Source organism: Littorina saxatilis, linkage group LG7 (genome assembly GCF_037325665.1).
Source record: "Littorina saxatilis isolate snail1 linkage group LG7, US_GU_Lsax_2.0, whole genome shotgun sequence".
Lineage (NCBI taxonomy): Eukaryota > Metazoa > Mollusca > Gastropoda > Littorinimorpha > Littorinidae > Littorina > Littorina saxatilis.
Window position 1 is genome coordinate 46680502 of NC_090251.1, and position 24340 is coordinate 46704841.

Below are 24340 nucleotides of genomic sequence, written 5' to 3' on the forward strand. Positions count from 1 at the left end.
TGTCACCCGATAGCAAGTACCCCGATAATGGAACTCTCTTCACAAAATGTAGGCCATTACTATCACTAATTGGCATCATCCGAAAGTGGATAGGGCCTAGGTAGATGAGTGTGGTAAAGGGGACCTGCTGGAAAAGACTGACCTTGCTGACCTTGCTGACCTTGCTGGAAGTGGACATGACGGGTGCAACGCCCTCGTAGATAAGACGCCCCTGTCACGATGACATATTTCCCCCGTGGTCATATATCCCCCTCGATATATACTCAAGACTGACATGTTGTTTCCTGGTCAAATTAAGAAGTGAAATTAGTTAAGGACGATAAGCATGTCAGTTTCTTGCAAGTGAAGAAAATTGGTGGTGAAATTGAATAGATTTCACCCCAAAAATCGAATTCTTCGAAAACGTGTACCGAGTGGTTACGTCCCTTGAGTGAGAAGGGAAACATTTGAGGATGAATCAAATTTCTAAGTTAAATAAAAAAAATTGGTTGGACAAATTTGGCCCCATGAATGTAAGGTACACAAGGTCGCTCAGTACTGTCAAAGGGTGTTTTTTTGTTCAGTGTGGAGTTTATACAAGATCAACGAGGCGGAAAATCGAAATGCTCCCATGGGGTCGCCTTCACGCGGCGGGAGTGTTTCCACAGAGCTACCCCACCCCTTTTCTTCTCTTCTTTTGTCTTATTTCTGCCTTACCAGTTCTTTCACCTATATTTCCTTCCAAGAAAACTCTCCCTACTATTCCCTGCAGATTTCCAATTCTTTTCTTGTTGTCTTATTTCTACCTTACTGGATCCATCACCTTTATTTCACTTACCAAAAGTCTTCTTTTCCACATCCTTATTTCTCTGCACCCCGCATGTCGTAAGAGGCGACTAACGGATTATGTTTCTCCTTTTACCCTTGTTTAGTGGTTCTTGTATAGAATATAGTCAATGTTTGTAAAGATTTTAGTCAAGCAGTATGTAAGAAATGTTTAGTCCTTTGTACTGGAAACTTGCATTCTCCCAGTAAGGTCATATATTGTACTACGTTGCAAGCCCCTGGAGCAATTTTTTGATTAGTGCTTTTGTGAACAAGAAACACTTAACAAGTGGCTCTATCCCATCTCCCCCCTTTCCCCTATCCCATCTCCCCCCTTTCCCTCGTCGCGATATAACCTTCGTGGTTGAAAACGACGTTAAACACCAAATAAAGAAACAAAGAGAATCGAAATATTGGTTGGATGGGATGCGAAAGGTTGAGTGTTGGAATCCGGGCCCCGCCTGATTGGGTGTACATTTGTCCGATCTTCCAGGTCAACTACTAGCGCCTTGTCCCCCTTCGTGTGTACACGCAAGCACAAGACCACGTGCGCACGGAAAAGATCTTGTAATCCATGTCCGAGTTCGGTGGGTTATAGAAACACGAAAATACCAGGCATCCCCCGAAAACGGCGTATGGCATCATAATGGTGCCCAGGGGTAATAACGGCCATTCACACACAAAAAACACTCGTGCAAAAAACCCCACCAAAAAAACAAACCAGGATCGAGTGTACGGGCCGGGGGAGTTTCAGCCCATTGAACGAAGAAGTGGGAATGCTGACGAGGTGGCCGAGATAAGGCAATGGGAAGAGCAGGGTCACTGAACCGTGACAAAAATAGGTAGATGTCACCTCGTTCTAGCACAGGGACACCTACTCAGAGAGGTGCAGCACTGATTTGGAATCAGTTACAGTGGAACCTGGCTATAAAGACCATCCAAGGGACTGAGCAAAAGTGGAAAGATGATTTGTATAGTAAAAACCGTCGGGGATCCTTTGCCTTTGGGGTGGTCCCGTGTGGGCGGGAGATCTCGAGGGCAGGTTTAGACGGGCGCAGTGGCGTGGTGGTAAGACGTCGGCCTCTTAATCGGAAGGTCGAGGGTTCGAATCCCGGCCGCGACCGCCTGGTGGGTTAAGTGTGGAGATTTTTCCGATCTCCCATGTCAACTTATGTGCAGACCTGCTAGTGGCTTATCCCCCTTCGTGTGTACACGCAAGCACAAGACCAAGTGCGCACGGAAAAGATCCTGTAATCCATGTCAGAGTTCGGTGGGTTATAGAAACACGAAAATACCCAGCATGCCTCCCCCAAAATCGGCGTATGATGTCTGAATGGCTGGGTAAAAACAGTCATACATGTAAAATTCCACTCGTGCTAAAAACATGAGTGAACGTGGGAGTCTTAGCCCATGAACGAAGAAGAAGAAGAGTGCAGGTTCGACTGTATTATCATGTTGATGTGGCTGAGAGTGACAACATTAATTACGAACCACTAATTACGTAGAAGGATTTCGATTTTGGTGCTTAGTGGAGATTGCTCATGTCACCAGCTGCTGTGTGAATATTTATACATGTATACCACATGCTGGTGAACAACAGGTTTCAATGATTAAGTTCCTACACCCGCCACGCTTGTGGCTGTTTTATTGATTAACGGTATATCTTGCTTTTGGGGATAGTTGTGGCTTTTGTCTTCTTTGCCTTTGTCTGCTAAAGTTTATACCATACTTGTCCCCCGAAAGCGGCGTATGGCTGCCTAAATGGCGGGGTAAAAACGCTTAAAAACCCACTCGTGTGAAAGCATGAGTAAACGTGGGAGTTTCAGCCCATGAACGAAGAAGAAGAAGAAGAAGATACCATACTTGATGTCATGCGTTAACCGTTTGCTTTTATCTTGTTGTTGTTATTTTTGTCACTGGTTGTTTGACCAAAAAAAAACTGTGTTCGCAAACCTTGTGTACTGTATTTTCTCGCGGCCTTTTGCAGTGAAGACTATATTTGTTTTAGATGAGGAAGGCACTGTGAAAGTTCGACGAATTTGATCCCGTCTGTCCCTACGCCAAATACCCTCCCCCAATCCCAGTGAGAAACTGTCTTCTCTTCCTTGCAAATTAGTCCCACAAAGTTAAGGATGTTTTTACACCCCCGGTATAGGGGTGTGTATAGGTTTCACTCGATGTGTTTGTTTGTTTGTTTGTGTTCGCATATAGATCTCAAGAATGAACGGACCGATCGTCACCAAACTTGGTGAACAGGTTCTATACATGCCTGAGACGGTCCTTACAAAAATTGGGACCAGTCAAACACACGGTTAGGGAGTTATTGGTGGATTAAGATTCTACAAGGACTTATAGAGGCACATATTCATGGTCAAAGGGAAATAACCACACTTGTTAGCAGTGCCTGCTCAGTTGGTGGCAGTGAGAATGCTAAGGACGGGGGTGTTTTTCCTACCTCAGAGGAATTTCTTGTTATCAGGGGTATGATTCACACACAATGTAAATGAAGATCATTCGAAACCACAAATGAGCACAACACACACAGCGCAAATACATCAAATACATCAAATACATCAAATACATCAAATACATCAAATACATCAAATACATCAAACACATCAAACACATCAAATACATCAAATACATCAAATACATCAAATACATCAAATACATCAAATGCATCAAATGCATCAAATGCATCAAATACATCAAACACATCAAATACATCAAATACATCAAATACATCAAATACATCAAATACATCAAACACATCAAATACATCAAATACATCAAATACATCAAACACATCAAATACATCAAATACATCAAATACATCAAATACATCAAATACATCAAATGCATCAAATGCATCAAATACATCAAATACATCAAATACATCAAATACATCAAATACATCAAATTAATGCGTTTAAGTTGTAAATCAAGTTGCTTGAAGCAATTACATCCACCTCCCCCGTACTCAAACACACACATAGGTCCCCTAAACACACACATAGTTCCCCCTAAACACACACATAGGTCCCCTAAACACACACATAGGTCCCCCTAAACACACACATAGGTCCCCCTAAACACACACGCACGAACTCATACGCACACATACACACGCGCGCGCGCATAAACGTACGCACGCACGCACGCACACACACACACACACACACACACGTGTGCGCGCGCACACACGCAAGCACAATCACACACACACCGGCACACACACACACACACACACACACATGAATACACACACACGCACAATCACACACTCACGCACAAGCACACCCCTCAAACACACACACCCTTCACACACACACACACACACACGCGCGCGCAAACACAAACACACACCCACACACACACCCACACACTCCCTTCACACACACACACCAAATCACGTGAACACCGTGACCTGACATGTATCGAAACGTACGCCTCTCTCCTTGACTCTTGGTTATCATTGCGGTCAGTCAAGTTCGCACATACTGTGGCACTTACCCAGGGGCGGATCACATCATTTTTAGGGAGGGTTTCCAAATTTCTTTTAGGGATAATTAGACGACACGAAGCGTGTAGTTGAGGGTGTGAAGCGTTCGAAATCTCATAGGAGGGTACGGGGGCATGCCCCCCCCCCCCCGGAAATGTTGATTAAAAACAAGGAAAGTGGAGCAATCTGGTGCAATCTGAGCCAAGAAACTTCAGTAAATTTAAGAAGACAAATTTGGATCAAAATAACGGCAATTGACCGATCTGGTGCCACATGAGCCAACAAATTACCCAACTACTTTCCAAAACAGTCACTTAGAAGACAAAGGCCGGCTTCTAGGGGGGTCCGGGGGTATGCCCTCCCCCCCCCCTCCCGTAAAACTCTGATAACAATCAAGGAAAATGGGGCAATCCGGTGCAATCTGAGTATCAGTTTTTCTTGATTTTCAATTTTATTTCCTCATTTAAAAAAAAAAATTTAGGCTAGGGGGAGAGGGGGGTCCGGAAACCCCCCTTGGATCCGCCACTGGTACCTCTTTGAGTACGGTAGTGGTATAGATACAAATAATTTGGTAGTGCTACCAAAGATATATTGTGTTTATAAAATGTAGCAGTAGAATACCTTCATCATTATATTATAACATGATAGGAGACCTGAACTTTGCAGAAAGTTCGACGGTGGTGGTGATGGGGGGGGGGGGGGTGTGTGTGTTTGTGTGTGTGCATGTCAGTGTGAGGATGGTGTTGATTGTGGTGGTAGTGTGTATGTGTTGTTGTTGCTGGTGGTTGTGGTTGTGCCGGTGTGTGAGTGTGTGTCAGAGAGAGAGAGAGAGTTTTCCTATTTTCTCTTTCCACGTGAGGCTTTGTACAATGAAAAACAACTTGCAATGGGTATTACGTTGTTTAATCAAAGTACACTTTATGTATTTATATTACCGGCATAACGGACAAGCATGCATGGTGCACCCCGCTGTTTTATTTTAGTAACACGTGTGAATGTGCTATTAGCTTAGCATTCCCCAGGACACATTGCGTCAGTTTCAATGCGTGTGACATGTCAGCGTGGTAAAGACAGGCGTGAATTTATGGTGACGGAACTGCATGTTGCCATTAAATGTGGCTATTTCTTTGTACTGTGGGTGTGACTGACTATTAGGGTTTAACGTCCTCTTTGACCAACTGGTCTATATTGGGACAGGTATTGGTAATACGTAAGTTGAAGATATGGTGTGATACTTTGATTCGAACAAGCCCGCTGTGGCTGTCTTCTTCGACACACCAGCATTGGGTTTGTCTCGTCAAAGTATCGAAATACGATCATGATAATCGGAGACGAGAGATGATGCATGCGTGTCTTCGTGTTTTCCAAGCCCTGAGACTTTCGCTGTGAACTTGGGATCTTTTTCGTGCGCATGTGTGCACACGGGGGGTGTTTGGACACCGAAGAGAGTCTGCACAAAGTTGACTCCGAGAAATAAATCTCTCGCCGAACGTGGGGATCGAACCCACGCTGATAACGACCAACTGGCTACAAAGCCAGCGCGCTACCAGCTGAGCTACATCCCCGCCCTGTGTGCGTCAGTGTTTGGGTGTAGGTGAGGGGGAGGGGGGGCGTAAATATGCTGTGTGACGGTGTGTGTGTAGGTGAGAGGGAGGGGGCAGCCCGTAGATGTGCTGTGTGTTTGTGTGGGTGTGGTGTGGTGTTTGTGTGTGTGTGTGGTGTGGTGTGTTTGTGTGTGTGGTGTGTGTGGTGTGTGTGGTGTGTTTGTGTGTGTGGTGTGGTGTGGTGTGTTTGTGTGTGTGGTGTGGTGTGTTTGTGTGTGAGTGTGTGTAGGTGAGAGTGAGGGGGCAGCCCGTAGATGTGCTGTGTGGGTGTGGTGTGGTGTTTGTGTGTGGTGTGTTTGTGTGTGGTGTGTTTGTGTGTGAGTGTGTGTAGGTGAGAGGGAGGGGCAGCCCGTAGATGTGCTTTGTGTGTGTGTGGTGTGGTGTTTGTGTGTGCGGTGTGGTGTGGTGTTTGTGTGTCACAGTGGGTGTGGTGTGTTTGTGTGTGTGTGTGTGTGGTGTGGTGTTTGTGTGTGCGGTGTGGTGTGGTGTTTGTGTGTGTGAAAAAGAAAGAGAGGTGGCAGAGACAGTGAGAGAGATACTGCCCCCCGTTTGCGGTTACAGATCACATGGCGTCCCTTTGATTTTCAGCAGCCGATTGAGGGAGGTGGGGGGGGGGGGGGTATTTCATTTGAAAAAAAGAAGTATTTTAGGAGAGAAAGAAGAAAACACACACAAAGAAGCGCTCCATGAAAACAGTGGTACATATTTTATTTAACCTGCGCAGACCCTATTAGTCTACCCACAGGCTTTATCAATTGCTCAATACAAAACAAAAAAAATCCTTTTCCTCAGTCTGTAGCTTTTTGTTTCATTTACCTGACAAGTAAATGTATTCTCCGTAGTTGCACTAAACACCACGGACTTGCGGACTTGTATTTTGCAAGTTCGAGCTAAACACTGTCTGATAAGGCCCGGTCCCGAAGGAGAACGTACGTACTTAGTACGTACGTGGACGGGTGGTAACGGACTTTACCACATTCTTCCCTAAATATAACCGTCTGGCATTCCGTTGTCGGGACGTCTCTCTCGACTGTATTTGGCATTGATATATTGTGTTTATAATCTCCATTGTCCTATTTGGTTTGTGGAATGATGTTAAGTCATTGGTCCGTCGATCAATGTGGGGGGGGGGGGGGGGGGGGAGTTACAACAGTCTAACGGCACTAAAGATGGAGCACCTTGTCGGAAAGTGGATGTATGAACGGCGGCGATCTCGCTTGATGTAGCCACGAATCGCAAACGTTAAAATGACAGACATAGCATGATGTCGCAGTGTTACGCTTGTAGGAATGGTGGGTTTGTGTATGTGTGTGTGTGTGTGGGGGACGGCCCGGGAGGGGGGGGGGGGGGGGGTATAAACCATTTTCTTTGAGTACGCCTATTTCGAAAGTCAGAGAGATTTAGCAAAGAAAACAAACTGGCTCGGCAGCCTCCAAATTTCTATCCAACCCATCGCTCAGTACAAGGACTGACTGTCCCGTCGGTGACAACAGCGGCAGTGTTGGTTATCCGCTGAGAGATCGGGGACCCCCGCTCGTCGACGGCGCAGTCCTGTGGCAAGTGGTACCGCTGAGCCGTCGAGGACCCAAATCGGTCCCCACCACCACATTGTCAATATTGCCCGAATTTGTTACCACTCCGAGACAGGCCAGCATTATGACTGTGCCCTTGTTCTTTCTGGCGTTTTGTGTTCCTACAATAGACTCTTCGGATTAAACGCAGGTGACATGGGTCACAGATGGTATAGCTGATTAAAGAGCAGTATAATTTGTTCGGTTTTGTCATGAGTTTTGTAATGACAAACAGGTTATGTCTGATTAAATTCGGGTGACATGGCACACAGATGGTACAGCTGATAAAACAGCAGTATACTTTATTGCGTTTTGTCACAGTTTTGTAAATGACAAACAGGTCAGTGCGATATGTATCAATATATATCTACATTCATGTGGCGTTGTGCCCTAATAATGGTTTTATCTCAGCAAACACGACATAATGGCAAAATGCCAGAAGAGTTTGTAGGGGGGGGGGGGGGGGGAATCCGGTCAGTGTGTGTGTGACCCAAAGGTCGTGTGAACTGTACTACTGTACTGCTTTGTTTATAATGGTGGTTTCTTCACCAACAGTTTTGTGCTTTAATTTTTGGTTTTAAGTTAACTTGGTTTTGATTTTAATATTTCCATATCCAAGGCATTGGTGGTTCTTTGAGATAATGAAATAATAAATGACAAGATAATGAAGCAATCTGAGGGGATGGGGGTTTGTGTTGTGTATGGTGTGTGTGTGTGTGATTCTTTAAAAAAAAAAAAAAAGTGTTTAAGGACAGTGGCGGATTTAGGGGGGGGGGGGGGGGTGGGGGCCAAAGAGGGAAAAAAAAGAGAGAGATATATATATAATTAAATGACAGTTTCTGAGCTCAGGTGGCCCTAGATTGCAGCATTTTGCTTCCTTGAAAAAACAAATTCCGGGGGGAATGTGCCCCCGGACCCCCCTAGCATGTTCGGGCGCTTCACGACCTCAATTAGGGTGCTTTGCGCCCTCAATTCAGGTGCTTTGCGCCTTCAAGTTTGTGCAAAAAAGTTTGGGTGTGCCCCCCCCCCCCCCTTCCTTAAGATCCTGGATCCGCCCTTGAAGGAGAGAAAGAAGAAAACACACACACAGAAGCATGTACATACATGCAACCATGCACTGTCAGACAACCAGACTGTGCATTAATGGGTCCTTCAACAAATTATGACATTTTATGGACATACACCCTTTAAAAAATAAGCCAGAGTTATGGACATTGCATGCAAGTGTTGTTACCTGTATGCACCCACAAAGTACTGTGTTGGTTTAAGGAATTAAAGGAAAGAAATATGAAGATAACCCCAACACAAGAAAAGGGGAAAAAGAGGCTGTAGACAGGATGTGTCTAACAGGGCCAGTAACCAGAAAATGTAAAGGCTGAAGATTTTCTCTGCTGTTTTCTCTTGCAGACAAAATGAGTATGTTCCAAACATGTTTGAATAGACAATTAAATGACGGGTTGTGCAGATTCCTCGGAAATATTTGTGATTAGAGTATCATTTTCCTTGCAATTTGGAAGCTAAGTGAATAGAAGATCTTGTGAAGGACCAGTGATGATTATGCGCTCCAGTGGTTATGACTGGTTGTCTGTCTGTTTCGTTTTATTTTTCTTGCTTGGCCTGGCTCAATCTGTGTTGCCTGCTTGTGTGTCAGCGACCTCTCTGTTTTGTCTGTCCGTATGCATTTGTGTGTGTGTTTGTGTACGTGTGTGTGCATGTGTGTGTGTGTGTGTGTGTGTGTGTGTGTGTGTGTACTTGCATGCGTTAGAGAGAGAAAGGGGGATACAGACAGAAAGAGAGAGTGAGAGAGAGAGATTTGGTGATGTGTGTGTGTCTCTGTGTTTCAGAGGAGTTACTGAAGAGTACAGGAGACATGGTGGGTGTGTTGCTGGATGTGTCAGATGAGCTGTGTCATACCGTGTGTGTCATTGACATTGTGTGTTTCAGACGAGTTACTGAAGAGTTCAGGAGACATGGTGGATGTGTTGCTGGATGTGTCAGATGAGCTGTGTCATACCGTGTGTGTCATTGACATTGTGTGTTTCAGACGAGTTACTGAAGAGTACAGGAGACATGGTGGATGTGTTGCTGGATGTGTCAGATGAGCTGTGTCATACCGTGTGTGTCATTGACATTGTGTGTTTCAGGGCAAGTTACTGAAGAGTGCAGGAGACATGGTGAATGTGTTGCTGGATGTGTCAGATGAGCTGTGTCATACCGTGTGTGTCATTGACATTGTGTGTTTCAGACGAGTTACTGAAGAGTACAGGCGACATGGTGGATGTGTTGCTGGATGTGTCGGATGAGCTGTGTCAGAAGTGGGCATCCTCTGCCCTCGTGGAGGCCGTGCTAGAGGCCATTCATCAGATTGGGTCAGTGCTGTCTTGTAGAGAGACTCATGTAATAGATCTATGTCTGTGTGTGTGTCTGTGCGTGTGAGTGTGTGTTCATGCATGCTTATAAGCATGTGTGCATGTGTCTGTTTCTGTGTCTGTGTCTGCAAATGCATGTTCTGGAAAGTTTGTGACCTGACAGACTGACAGACCAACGGAATTACCAATGTACAGACAGACAGGAGAGGCCGTCCAAGAAAAAACCTGGCGACGCGACCTGGAGGCCGACACCAGAAAGATGGGCTACACCTGGAGTCAGATAGAAAAGATGGCCCAGGACAGAGGACTCTGGAGAGCTGTTGTTGGCGGCCCATACCCTGACAGGAGTGACGGGCATTGAGTTGAGTGAGACAGACAGGGCGACAGGAGTGACGGGCATTGAGTTGAGTGAGACAGACAGGGCGACAGGAGATAGACATACATTCGTCGTCCTCTTGGAATTTTGGCGTAACTCGATTCTTGGCGTTTTTGATGCTTTTGTGCTTTTGACTAAGTAAATCATTCTCCGTGAGAAGTATCATGTTCTCCATAATACGATAGATAATACATGATTTAACATTCTTTTATCTTTCTTACCACAAGAAAAATAATCAGTTTTGGTCTTCTGCTGAAAAGCTGAAATGAGTTACGCCAACATTCCATAAGGACGTCGCATTCTTGTTCAGATGACCCCAGGACTGTACTTAGTGTGGGAATGGGAGGGGCTTCCACAAAGAGACAGGGGGGGGGGGGGGTGCTGTTGTAATTTTGCATTTGAAAGGGGTATTTTGGGTCTCTCCTTGAGGGAAATGGGTACCTTTGCCGGGTAAGGTGGCGGGGGCTTCTGAAAGCAAGAAAACTCCTCTCATTATCCAGCTGGGTAATGGTCTGGCTAACAGTCTGGCTAACAGTCTGGCTAATGGTCTGGCATGACTGTGGTGACAGGTACCACGACAGCGAGGAGTTGCAGCCCTTCATGCACGTCTTCCAGCTGCTGTCCACATCACAGCAAGGCGTTCAGGCCCTGGGTGAGATGTGTGTGTGTGTGTGTGTGTGTGTGTGTGTTTGTGTGCTCGCGAGTGCTCATGTGTGTGTGTGTTTGTGTGCATGCGTATGTGTGTATGCGACCTAAATTTCCCAGCAATGGCACAATAAATGTGTGAAAATGAAAACGATTTACCATTTTCTGTTTATATGGTCTGTAACTTTACCTCCATTTTTAAGAGACAACCCCCCCCCCCCCTCCCCTCCACACTTTTATGACTTGATTTTTTCAGTTTTGTGTTGGTGTTACAAAGGGCTAAATGTGCCGGTGAAATCATGCAAAGGACTGACATCCAAGTGAGAATTAGCTCCTACCTGTGCTTTCTGCACTATCAGTGTGTTATAACGCTTTTTTCACTCAAAGGTACGCACATCGGAGCTGACTATTATATTGGCATTCCCGATTGGTCGTGTCTCTCAGTGCACAGATTGCTAATCACATGTGGAGACACACTCACTAGTGATTGGCCTACAATGCACTGTACTAACATAATTCTGTATGCATGAAACGAAATCCACATGCCTTATTTCTGCCTCTTACAGTGGAGAATGCTGAGAGCGTGCTGGAACCTCTACTGCATCACCTGTCCTACGTCTGTGACTACGAGATTGTCAGCGTGGAGGATCATCTCCCTTGCCTGTGCTCCGTCATCTCCATTATTCACGTTCTGATCACATCCGACACTTCTGTGGCTGACAAGCTTTCCTCTAGTGAGTCATGTCACTCAAAATTTTTTTTTTTTTTCTAAGTTTTTGGCTGGGGGGGGAGGGGGGTGGTTCCGGAAACCCCCCCCCCCCCCCTCGTCCGCCCCTGTCACTAAATAGTAAAGATAGTAGTTTAATTTGGTAATAGTGAACTTTAGCGTTGTAAATTCATAGCTCACAATCCAGCGGCCTTTAAGCCTCCTTCTTCTTCGTTCATGGGCTTAGACTCCCACGTTCACTCATGTTTTTAGCACGAGTGGAGTTTTACGTGTATGACCGTTTTTACCCCGCCATTCAGGCAGCATACGCCGATTTCGGGGGAGGCATGCTGGGTATTTTCGTGTTTCTATAACCCACCGAACTCTGACATGGATTACAGGATCTTTTCCGTGCGCATTTGGTCTTGTGCTTGCGTGTACACACGAAGGGGGTTAAGTCACTAGCAGGTCTGCACATAAGTTGACCTGGGAGATCGGAAAAATCTCCACTCTTAACCCACCAGGCAGCAGCGAACGGGATTCGAACTGATGACCTCCCGATTAGGAGGCCGACGTCTTACCACCACGCCTCTGCGCCCGTCCTTTAAGCCTCCAATTTTGCAGAACCTGCTCTCGTAAGCTTGGCAAGTCATTTTAGATACCTTTGAAATCACGGAATGGACTTTACAGATGCCTTTTGTTTTACATGGGTTTTACAAAGAAAACATCCACTGGCACAGCCACGTTTTTGAAGGAGGGGAGGCAACTGTTGATATTACATACGGTACTTTCCGGGTCATAAGGCGCGACTTTTTTCCTCGAGTTCGACCCCTGCGTCTTGTATAAAGAAGCGCCTAATCCGTGTATGCAATACGAAAAAAATCAAAGAGACCGCTTGAGTACCAGTCAAACAACTTGTGATAATGCATGTTTCAGCTACTAGGTACTGCCCTGCCTTTGATCTGGCCGCACACACAGATTTCCACTCTGTTAAACTCGTCACTGACAGGTCACTGACCCCGATGCAGGAAGTGTTTCCTCTCTCAGATATGACAGGGGAATCACCTCTCATGGCAAAAACTGGGTCATTGACCCCTGGGAAGAAGGTCGTGTCTTTTAACAAGGCCACCCAGCTATCACAATGCCTTTGATCTGGCCGCACACACAGAGCACACATATTTTCACTCAGTTAAAGTCGGTCATTGACCGGTCACTGACCTCGATGCAGGAAGTGTTTCCTCTCTCAGATATGACAGGGGAACCACCTCTCATGGCAAAAACTGGGTCATTTTGGTGCGCCCTATCGGCCCCCTGCGTCCAATGGGTGACTGGATTACAATTTTTTTTAAAAAGAAGGGGGTGCGTCTTAGATAACGAAGCGCCTTGTCACCCGGAAAGTACGGTATGCATTTTCTCGTCATTTTCGTCTATCAAATGACCAAATTACTTTATTATGATTTAGTTTGGAGCTGAGCTCAATCTGTCAATTGATTCCACGATAAATATTTTTTGGTTTGATTAAAGGGACTTATATCAAAAATAAGTGTAAAATGCCTCTGGATTGTGAGTTATGAATTTACAACCCTAAAGTCCAACATTACCTTTAATTTTTTTCATTTGAAAGAGAATGAATTCAAAAGTGTAGGGAAAATACTGTTTCTGTTTAACGCATCTCATTTTAGAAGTGACCAGGAGCATACATCTGAGATTCTGAAAAAGCAACGATAAGCCCAGGGTAACTTTTATCTAAAAACGAAGGGAAGTAACTGGCATTGTTTAAAATTAACACATTCTATCCGAGTGCTTCAAAGTAAGATGCTCATCATTTTTGAACCAATTCATCCAAATGAAGTGTTTACAAGAGATTTTGCATTCTTTCAATCTGACATAGTATCAGGTGCCTTGTCAAAATAAGAAGATTAATGTGTCATAAAATTAAAAAAACAGGGAGATTCCAAACTAATGCTGTTTTTAAACAAAAGATGTGAAGTGATTGTAATTTCTGAATAAAAGATCTTAAAAAATTGTGAAATTATTTTGTCTCCCCCACAGAGTCAACCTTACTGGGACAGATGTTGAAAATCCTGGATGGGGTGTTTCACGCCAGCAGTCACTACGGCAACGCTCTCGGTATCCCAGACCCAGCCCGCACAGGGGCTGCCAGACAAGACTCCACGGAAGATGAGACCACACGCTCGGTTGACCGACGCTCCATGGACAGACAACACAGCGAAGAGCAGCCACACGTCTCCGCAAGTCGGGCAGACAGTTCATCTCGGAAGGAAGGAGGAGGAGGAGAAAGTAGCAAGAAGGAGGGGGAGGAAGATGGGAGGGCTGAAAGGAGGGGTGGAGATGGCGACGGGGAGAAGAAGAAGGCGGGGGAGGGGGAGGGGGAGGGTGAAGATGCTCATGCCTCCGAGAAACAGCAGCTCAGGATTCTGTTTGAACTGTTGCAGGCCTTCTTCCTGGACTTTGTGGACACTTTGAAGTTGGTGAGTGTGTGTGTGTTGCATGCACTTACTTTCTTCCTTGCTTACATATTTATTTTCCAGAGAGAGAGAGAGAGAGAGAGAGAGAGAGAGAGAGATAGAGAAAGAGAGAGAGGGAGAGAGAGAGAGAGAGAGAGAGAGAGAGAGAGAGAGAGAGAGAGAGAGAGAGAGAGAGAGAGAGAGAGAGAGAGAGAGGGGGGGGGGGGGGGGGGGGGAGAGGAGGGAGAGAGAGAGAGATTGATTGATTGATTGATTGATTGATTGATTAAACTTTATTACAGAAGGATGGAGATTTTAGGCGTTGCCTAGTCTTACAATCTGTCCTTGCTAACTAACATGAATACAAAACAGACATGAAAACATTATAAGAGCAAAAGAGGTTGACGGCAAAAAAAAATCGTACATATGTTAATAAATGGCATTTAAAGGCAAAGAAAAAGTTATAGTATTTGATACTATTAAATACAATAACAGCAATAGAAATATGAAAATAGAAATAATGGTAAGGATGATGATGTCATAACGATAATAACAATAAAAAATATAAAAAAAATATAAAAAAATAATTAAAAAAAAATAAAATAAAAAAAATCCCGAGCACTAGAAACATATGGTCCAAATGAAACAACAACGGCGAGCAAGCAAAATAACAAACAGTAAGTCATTTGTATTTTACAAAAAATACCGACAACATAGCAAAAGGAAGAAAAGAACTACAACAAAGGATATACCAACACAACAGTAACAACAGAAACAGTAACCCTGAAAAGAGACTGCTATAAGATAACCGGTATGTATGATAACATTAGGACGGTTAAATACATCGGAGTAAACCCATTTTGAATCACCACTAGGTTACGATAACGGTGGAATGCTCCACTTGGAATCAGATTTGAAACAAATGTCTGTGTATTTGCTTTTTAAAGGCTTTGACTGATGGAATATATTTTAATGCTGTTGGAAGTGAATTCCACACTGATGACCCTGAAAATGCAAGACTAGACTTGTACAAATCTAGTCGGGGGCGAGGTGGAATGAATTTACTAGAACCATACCTGTTGGTTGCTTTTTGAAACAGCGACAGAATGTACTCTGGGACTTCCTTGTTCATAACTCTAAACATGAATAATGATTTATTCAGTTTAAGCTGCTGGTTCAACGGAAGGAGGCCGAGCAGTTTCAGTTTTTCGTCAGTAGTGACCGATGAGTTAGGTATCATAAGTTTAGAGAGAGAGAGAGAGAGAGAGAGAGAGAGAGAGAGAGAGAGAGAGAGAGTCAGAGAGAGAGTCAGAGAGAGAGAGAGATATATATATATTATTCCTTCCTTCCTTCATTCATTTGCGTCATTCATTATTCAATTTATCCACATGTTTTTATTTTATCTAATCAATTACTTTTTCTTTTCAGTATGAAAATCCTCCGCAGACGGAATCAAGTAACAAAGACAAGACCACCAACCCCCCTCTCTTCCTCCCCATCCTGTCCTTCCTGGACAGAAGACGACGTCCTTTCCTCGGCTACCTCGTGCACACGTTAGTTCACACTCTGCCCGTCTCCGCCAGCAGTGACAGTGTTCCACAGGACGGACACACAGCAAAGACGCCCGCTAGCAGCGGTGTTTCTGAGAGAGGAAAAGCGGCGGTGATGCACCTGCGCCGTTTGTGTGAAAAGTTCAAATTGACAAGGGCAGTGAGACTTCTGAACGAGGCCATGGAGGATGTGAGTTAGTGTTGGTTGGTGAAGGTGTTGATGTTAAATTTTGCCGAGGATGTGGATACAGTGGTACACATGTACCTCTTTGAAGTACACATGTACCACAAATCTGACAACTCTGGGTCCTAAAAGAGAGAGGGAGTCTTAACTTCTTCACTGCCACAGTATAACAGCATTATCCGAACGGTCTATGGGAAAGAAATGTGTTTAGAACCCCTACAAGTACTTGGACAGTGGTTACCTCCCATTCAGTTTTCAGAAATGTCCTGAAATGTTGTTGACACAAATCCCACGTATGAGATACGGTTATGGGCGTAGGACAAACCGAAAATGACCACGTATTACATACGGGGTGGGCAGTGAAGGGGTTAAAATGAAGATCAATTTAGTGACACTGAGGAAAACATCTGGAAAAATTAGGTATGATAGTAGGTGAGGTCTTATTATCAATCAATCAATATGAGGCTTATATCGCGCGTATTCCGTGGGTACAGTTCTAGGCGCAGGTATTTTTAAAAAAAAATAGTTTTAATGCAATTTATATCGCGCACATATTCAAGGCGCAGGGATTTATTTATGCCGTGTGAGATGGAATTTTTTTACACAATACATCACGCATTCACATCGGCCAGCAGATCGCAGCCATTTCGGCGCATATCCTACTTTTCACGGCCTATTATTCCAAGTCACACGGGTATTTTGGTGGACATTTTTGACTCACATGCGAAGCAAAAGTGAGTCTATGTACTCACCCGAGTCGTCCGTCCGTCCGTCCGGACGGACGTCCGGAAAACTTTAACGTTGGATATTTCTTGGACACTATTCAGTCTATCAGTACCAAATTTGGCAAGATGGTGTATGATGACAAGGCCCCAAAAAACATACATAGCATCTTGACCTTGCTTCAAGGTCAAGGTCGCAGGGGCCATAAATGTTGCCTAAAAAACAGCTATTTTTCACATTTTTCCCATTTTCTCTGAAGTTTTTGAGATTCAATACCTCACCTATATATGATATATAGGGCAAAGTAAGCCCCATCTTTTGATACCAGTTTGGTTTACCTTGCTTCAAGGTCAAGGTCACAGGAGCTCTTCAAAGTTGGATTGTATACATATTTTGAAGTGACCTTGACCCTGAACTATGGAAGATAACTGTTTCAAACTTAAAAATTATGTGGGGCACATGTTATGCTTTCATCATGAGACACATTTGGTCACATATGATCAAGGTCAAGGTCACTTTGACCCTTATGAAATGTGACCAAAATAAGGTAGTGAACCACTAAAAGTGACCATATCTCATGGTAGAAAGAGCCAATAAGCACCATTGTACTTCCTATGTCTTGAATTAACAGCTTTGTGTTGCATGACCTTGGATGACCTTGACCTTGGGTCAAGGTCACATGTATTTTGGTAGGAAAAATGTGTAAAGCATGTGAGTCGTATGGGCTTTGCCCTTCTTGTTATCTATGCCTATACAATTTTGCCAGGAAAGACCCTTTTGTCAATCGTGGGATCTTTAACGTGCACACCCCAATGTAGTGTACACGAAGGGACCTCGGTTTTTCGTCTCATCCGAAAGACTAGCACTTGAACCCACCACCTAGGTTAGGAAAGGGGGGAGAAAATTGCTAACGCCCTGACCCAGGGTCGAACTCGCAACCTCTCGCTTCCAAGCGCAAGTGCGTTACCACCTCGGCCACCCAGCGGGTTCCACTGTATTGTGAACTGTGGCAGGTTCCATGCAGACTGAGGCTGCTGACATTTTCAAAGTATTTCAAACCACACTCCACGCTATAAAAAAAGAAAACAAATTGTTTATAAAAAAAAAGTCAAATGTAACAAAATGAAAAACAGGCAGCTCAATGTGAGGCTACTCAGCACAATTCAAATCTCACCATCAGTCGTTTCTGTTAGAAATACCCAGACATACTTTGGTTTTTAACATATCTTTTTATGTGTCAGGACCATTGGGAAGCTCAAGAATCATATATATACACAACTGCAGCTTTTCTATACAATGAACGGAATAACTTTATCAAGGTTTTTAGTGGTTGTGGAAGAGTTGCTCTTCTTTGGAAAAACTGAAGCAAGCTTCACGCTACATTGTAGGCCAATCACCAGTGAGCGTGTCTCCACTTACGTGGTTGGCAATCTGTGCACTGAGAGATGCGACCAATCGTCAATGCCAATAGTCAGCTCCGATGTGCGTACCTTTGAGTGAAAAAATGTTGTAACGAACGGACAGTGCAGAAAGCACAGATCGAAGCTAGTTCTCACTTGGATGTCAGTCGTTAGCATGATTTTACTGAGACAGATTGCAGACCACATGCTGAGACTCGCCGCTCACTAGTGATTGGCCTACAATGTCACGTGTAGCTTGCCTCGCTGTTTCGAAGAAAAAACAATTCTTCCACAACCAATAAAAACCTTGATCTTTCACAATCCATACAAACTTGACAAGAGTTATTTCCGAACGTCAATAAGGTTCACACATTATCTTTCACCCTGAATCATGAGATGTTTTGTGTTCTGCGTTGTTTAATGAAGATGACAGTCATTTGTTTATTGTAATGCTTCTTATTTTGTTGGGGTGCTCCGAGACCGGTTCTACGCAAGTCTCACTTACTGTCTATACATGTATTTAGATGGCTAACTTCCCTTACATCTTGTCATTTGTGCTGTGTCTCTCTTTGATGGTCTGAGATAAGTCATATCAGTTGAAAGGCCGTTGAAAAAAACATAACCTGCCTCACTTCGTTATGATTATAAATGTGTCACGTGGTTGAAAAAAACCATAACCAGAGCGCCTTACTTTATGATTATAAATGTGTCACGTGGTTAACAAGGAACAGATAGGTATTTCTGGCAGGCATGCCATGATGAGTGTTCTGTTACCAGTTTGCATTTATTTCTGGTGGATTATGCTCTAAGATTAATGTTGCTGAAACGTTTTGTGAAAACTGTGGCTCATAAGTACTTGCTTTGCTTCCAGTTTGCATAGAGAGCCTGCATATGTTTGTTCCTGGTATTATGTAGGTTAATTATCCATTATGTGTGATAAATTTACAGTTACTTTCTTAGTATAGGGTGTGCAATGAAATTGCCTACATTTAAAATGGAAGCTTCATGTACATTTTTCGTTTTGCATTTCACTCACATTTTGGTGCCTTAACGCATGTATGACATATTTTTGCAACAGTTTTTATTGACTTAAAAATCGTAAGCTTCATGCAAAATTTCCATTTTGCATTCCACTGCCATTTTGTTTCAAAATGCATCAATTGATTGCCATACTGCCACTGTTTTCATTGACAAGAATGATGAGCTTCATGTAGATTTTGCGTTTTGCATTTCACTGCCAATTTTGGTGTCAAAATTTGTCAATTAAACCACATACTGCCATTGTTTTCATCGACAAGAATTGTGAGCTTCATGTTGATTTTCCATATTGCGTTTTACTGCCAATTTGTGTGTAAAAATGCATCAGGTTATCCACATACTGCCATTGTTTTCATTGATAAGAATGATGAGTTTCATGTAGATTTTGCGTTTCACTGCCATTATTTGTGTCAAAATGCATCAGTTAATCCACATACTGCCACAGTTTTCACTGTCTGATTCTTCATCTTGTCAGATGTGGGGGCCTGGTAGCTCAGTTGGTAGAGCACTGGACTTGTGATCGGAAGGTCGCAGGTTCGAATTCGGGCCGGGACGGACACGGGTCAACTTTATGTGCAGACCCAGAGACGGAAGCCATGTCCCACCCCCGTGTCATCACAATGGCACGTAAAAGACCTGGGTCATTCTGCCATAAGTGCAGGTGGCTGAATACACTTAAGCATACAGACACCTGGGTAGCGCGACTCCGTTGCTGCTAGCTTTCCACTGGGAGGAAGCGACCCGAATTTCCCAGCGATGGGACAATAAAGTAATGAAAATGAAAATAAAAATGAAAAATGAGAGTGTGCAAGATTTTGCATCTAACACAGGAGTAATTAATCAGATGAAAGGTCTTGCACGCACACTGACAACCAGCTTTGACATGAAAATGTTCTTTGGTCACATCTACAAAACAAGAACAAATGTTACACTTTCTTGATACATGGTATTGTTTCACATATTGATTGTACCTGTTGAGGTCTTACCGCATGTTTTTCCACAAGCGTTGTCTTTCATGTGCATGTTCAATAGGGAATCTCTGCAATTTATTTTTTTTTATGTGGGAAAATGTAGAGATCCCGGTGGCGGGAAACGCCCGGGCTATAGGAGATAGCACACTGACCGGGCTATGCCACATAGAGGTATAAGCCTGATGGTATAAAGTTTTTTACTGAGTTATTAGCATGGTATGCAAAGTTAAATGGAACTGGTAAGAACGTAGTAGAATTTGACCTTTCTTTCTTTATTTGGTGTTTAACGTCGTTTTCAACCACGAAGGTTATATCGCGACGGGGAAAGGGGGGAGAGGGGATAGAGCCACTTGTCAATTGTTTCTTGTTCACAAAAGCACTAATCAAAAATTTGCTCCAGGGGCTTGCAACGTAGTACAATATATTACCTTACTGAGAGAATGCAAGTTTCCAGTACAAAGGACTTAACATTTCTTACATACTGCTTGACTAAAATCTTTACAAAAATTGACTATATTCTATACAAGAAACACTTAACAAGGGTAAAAGGAGAAACAGAATCCGTTAGTCGTCTCTTACGACATGCTGGGGAGCATCGGGTAAATTCTTCCCCCTAACCTGCGGGGGGTAATTTGACCTTGAATGAGATGTTTTTGAGGTTGGAATCTTATTGGACATCCCGTTATTTTTCCACCGAAAATTGTTTGCATTATTTTTCTAAAATGTTATTAGGATATGTATGACCACATTCAAGTTAAGAACATGTTTGCTATTTTGGTGCTCGTTTCAAGTCATTGTACATGCATTGTGAATTGAGACTTGTCCACAAATTTGTTAGGCTCTTGATAAATCATGCTGTATATTGTAAAATGATTATTAAATTGAAAACACTAATGGAATTGTTTCTTTTAGATTATTTTTTAGTTATGCATATTGCTAAACTTGCTGTCCTCTCTGTCTCGCTCACACACACACACACACTCACACACACACATACTCACACACACAATCACACACACACACACACACACACACACACATACTCACACACACACACACACACACACACACACACATACTCACACACACACACACACACACACACACAGACACACACACAGACACACACACTCACTCACTCACACTCACACAATCACACACACACCAAAAATGAATTTTCTTCAGAATTGTTCAACACATTTATAGTCAGACACAACAAATGTACAACCTTAAAACAAACTTTGAACAAACAAACAAGCATTCAATCATCAGTCAATACTTCAATTGTACACAAATGAAAAATTCGGACATGAAACTCACATTTGCAACTTGCACGTTTATAAAATGGTCCCTTCTTCCAAGCTTTCTTCAACAACATTTAACACCAAACAAGAAAAACAACCATGAACATAAACAAACAAAGAATGGAAAAAACCCACCATAACTCAATTCTGGGACTAAGGTAGATAACTGTGTTTTGAGCACAGCTTATCTGCCCATTTTTAAAAGGTCCTCTTGCTTTCATCTGTTTTTGAATCTTGTTTGCGGTTCCAAGAAGACAATTTTAATTCCAATATGATGGGTAAACGAATTAACAGTGAAAACACTGAAATTGAGAGCCTTATGAAAAACGTGTTGTATAGTTGCCTTTAGTTTACCATCCTCAAACAACAACTGCAGGTCATTTCAATACTCGGGCATGGGAATTGAAAAAAGTAAAAAAGGCTGACATGTTGTAAGTAATATTAAAGTCGGCGGCGCAAAGCTCCTAGTCTTACTAGGGGGGTCCAGAAACAATTTCTCCAAAGAACCCAAATGGTGCAATTTGGTGTCATCTAAGCTTCAGGTTTGCCGTTAAATTCAGTTTGCCGTTAAATTCAGTTTTCAGAACCATTTTTGCCTCCCCTGTTTATTTTTTCGGCGGATACTTTTGCTTTTTCGGCGGAACGGAAAAAAAAATTCAGTGAAAATTTGCCTTTCGGCGGACAGTTCCCATGCCTGAATACTAACAGTAGAACGATTACAAAACACTGCTTTAGCACACAGACAAATCACAACATACAGTCAAAAATTGTAGATAATGGTAGTATACTAGTACAGTGGTACCTGCAATGCGAGGCCCCTCCGATGAGAAGACGCCTCCCAAGAAAGGACACCTTCTCTTGTCCCTTTATCTATTAATATCATCTTTACCAAAATGTTTATGACTACAGCACAAGTATTATTCTTATTTCGTTTTACCAAAAAGTACCTATCCTGACAGGCCACCTCCAATGTAAGGACACTTTTGGCTGGTCTCACGGGTGTCCTTTCATGGCAGGTACCCTTTTATGTCTTGCACTCAGTCTAGAATCCCCACACACTCACTTGAGCCGTTGGCTGGTACTGGCAGGTGAGAAATAGTCCAGTTGCCGCTACAGCTGGGATGTTACTACTCTTCTTCTTCTTCTTCCCAGCCAGGCTAAAACTTGAATCCGGTCTGTAGGGTGAAGTCTGCATGCCGCTGCAGCGAGGACTGTTACTACTCAACATCCCTTTCACACACACACAGCCTTACACTGTTGTCTTGGCAAGTCCTGAGCTTGGTCTAGAACCATTCTGTGTAAAACAAAACTCTCATGCCTCACTTGATCCCTTGGCAAGTGGAGGCAGTTAAACAAGCTGCATAAGGCGAAATTACTACATTTAGTCAAGCTGTGGAACTCACAGAAGGAAACTGAACGCACTGCATTTTTTCACAATGACCGTAGTCCGCCACTCGTGCAAAAGGCAGTGAAGTTAACGAGCCTGGTTTAGCGCGGTAGTGGTTGCGCTGTGCTGCATAGCACGCTTTACTGTACCTCTCTTCGTTTTAACTTTGTGAGCGTGTTTTTAATCCAAACATATCATATCTATATGTTTTTGGAATCAGGAACCAACAAGGAATAAAATAAAATGTTTTTAAATCGATTTCGGATATTTAATTTTGATCATAATTTTTATATTTTTAATGTTCAGAGCTTGTCTAAGTCTCTTATTTCAGTCCCTCTTTTCACACCCTTGGCGGGCAGACTTACAGCTTACAGCAGAGTAAACATCCTCTAAAGTCTAAACACACAGGAAACCACGGTAGCAGCAGAGTGTTTCCCTCTTCTCTTTTGTCAGAAGTCTTTGACTGGCAGGACCGTATCAATCATAACTGTTTACACTACAGCACTTGTCTTCTACACATGGGAGACCCACAGTAGCAGTAAAGCACCTTGTCCAGTTCACAATAAAGTAGCCCAGAACTGTTTCAAGTTCAGTAAACCCCCACACACAGTATAACCATAAAGGCCAGTTGCCACATTCTCCACAAACATTCAGAACACAACACAGTATTCCAGAACTATTGCAACTACAGTAGACCTCTACATACGGTAGAACCATAAAGGCCATTTGCCCCATTGTTCACATGCACAATGCTGCGCGTGCTTCGAAAGACGCCCTCTACACATGGGTGAGCCGCAGTAGCAGTAAAGCACTTTGTCCAGTTCAATTGAAACGCAATAAAGTATCCGAGAACTGATTCAACTTCAGTAAACCTCCACATAAAGGCCAATTGCCGCATTGTACACCTTCATTTGGAACACAAAAAGTATTAATGAGCTGCATGTGCTACAAGAGATGCCCTCTACACATGGGTGAGCCGCAGTAGCAGTAGAGCACTTAGTCCAGTTCAATTGAAACGCAATAAAGTATCTCAGAACTATTTCAAGTGCAGTAGACCTACACACACTGTAGAACCATAAAGGCCATTTGCCGCATCGTACACCTTCATTTGGAACACGAGAGAGTATTGATGAGCTGTGTGTTCTAAAAAAGATGCACTCTACACATGGGTGAGCCACAGTAACAGTAGAGCAGCCTGTACACATACATTGAGAACACAACAGAGTATTCCGGAACTGTTTCAACTACAGTAGACCTCTACACTTGGTAGAACCATAAAGGCCATTTTGCTGCATTGTACACCTTCATTTGGATAACAAGTGAGTGCTACAAGAGACACCCTCGACACATGGGTGAGCCGCAGTAGCAGTAGAGTATCAATGAGCTGTGTGTGCTACAAGAGACGTCCTCTACACATGGGTGAGCCACAGTAGCAGTAGAGCACCTTGTCGGGCACACTACCCACCTCATAGTTGTAGTCCCACGTCAGCTCCGTGCCTGCACGGATGTACCTGCAACACAGGAAGACGTGTTACTGCTAGGATTTACAAGAAAAGCAAACACTTATACGACTCGCCTTCGTCATGTCCCATTACAGTCCAACCCCCACTTTAAGACTCTCCCCTTTAATAGAAGACTCCCTCCCCATTAACACCCACCCCCATCCCCATCGGATAGAAGACTTCCTCCCTCCTTACAACCCCCCCCCCCCTCTCCAGTTAATGGGAACACTCTTTTG

The 24340-nt window shown here is 43.6% G+C and overlaps 2 protein-coding genes and 1 long non-coding RNA gene across 3 annotated transcripts in view; 2 read left to right on the plus strand and 1 right to left on the minus strand.

Annotated features, from left to right (window-relative positions):
* The window catches only part of LOC138971624 (protein saal1-like), a 77893-nt gene extending 60040 nt beyond the window's left edge, over window positions 1–17853 (plus strand). The window contains exons 7-11 of the mRNA XM_070344401.1: window positions 9727–9850; window positions 10796–10878; window positions 11438–11605; window positions 13630–14069; window positions 15474–17853. Of these exons, the coding sequence (XP_070200502.1) occupies window positions 9727–9850; window positions 10796–10878; window positions 11438–11605; window positions 13630–14069; window positions 15474–15794 (1136 nt within the window). The 3' untranslated portion in view covers window positions 15795–17853. The remainder of the gene's footprint in view (window positions 1–9726; window positions 9851–10795; window positions 10879–11437; window positions 11606–13629; window positions 14070–15473) is intronic.
* A 21-nt stretch (window positions 17854–17874) lies between these two features.
* LOC138971634 (uncharacterized) lies at window positions 17875–20806 on the plus strand. Its single transcript, XR_011457323.1, has 2 exons — window positions 17875–19417; window positions 19743–20806. It is a non-coding gene; the product is annotated as an uncharacterized lncRNA (long non-coding RNA).
* A 290-nt stretch (window positions 20807–21096) lies between these two features.
* Window positions 21097–24340, minus strand: part of LOC138971638 (histone-lysine N-methyltransferase SETDB1-like) — a 75913-nt gene continuing 72669 nt past the window's right edge. The window contains exon 33 of the mRNA XM_070344404.1: window positions 21097–24113. Within this exon, the coding sequence (XP_070200505.1) occupies window positions 23996–24113 (118 nt within the window). The 3' untranslated portion in view covers window positions 21097–23995. The remainder of the gene's footprint in view (window positions 24114–24340) is intronic.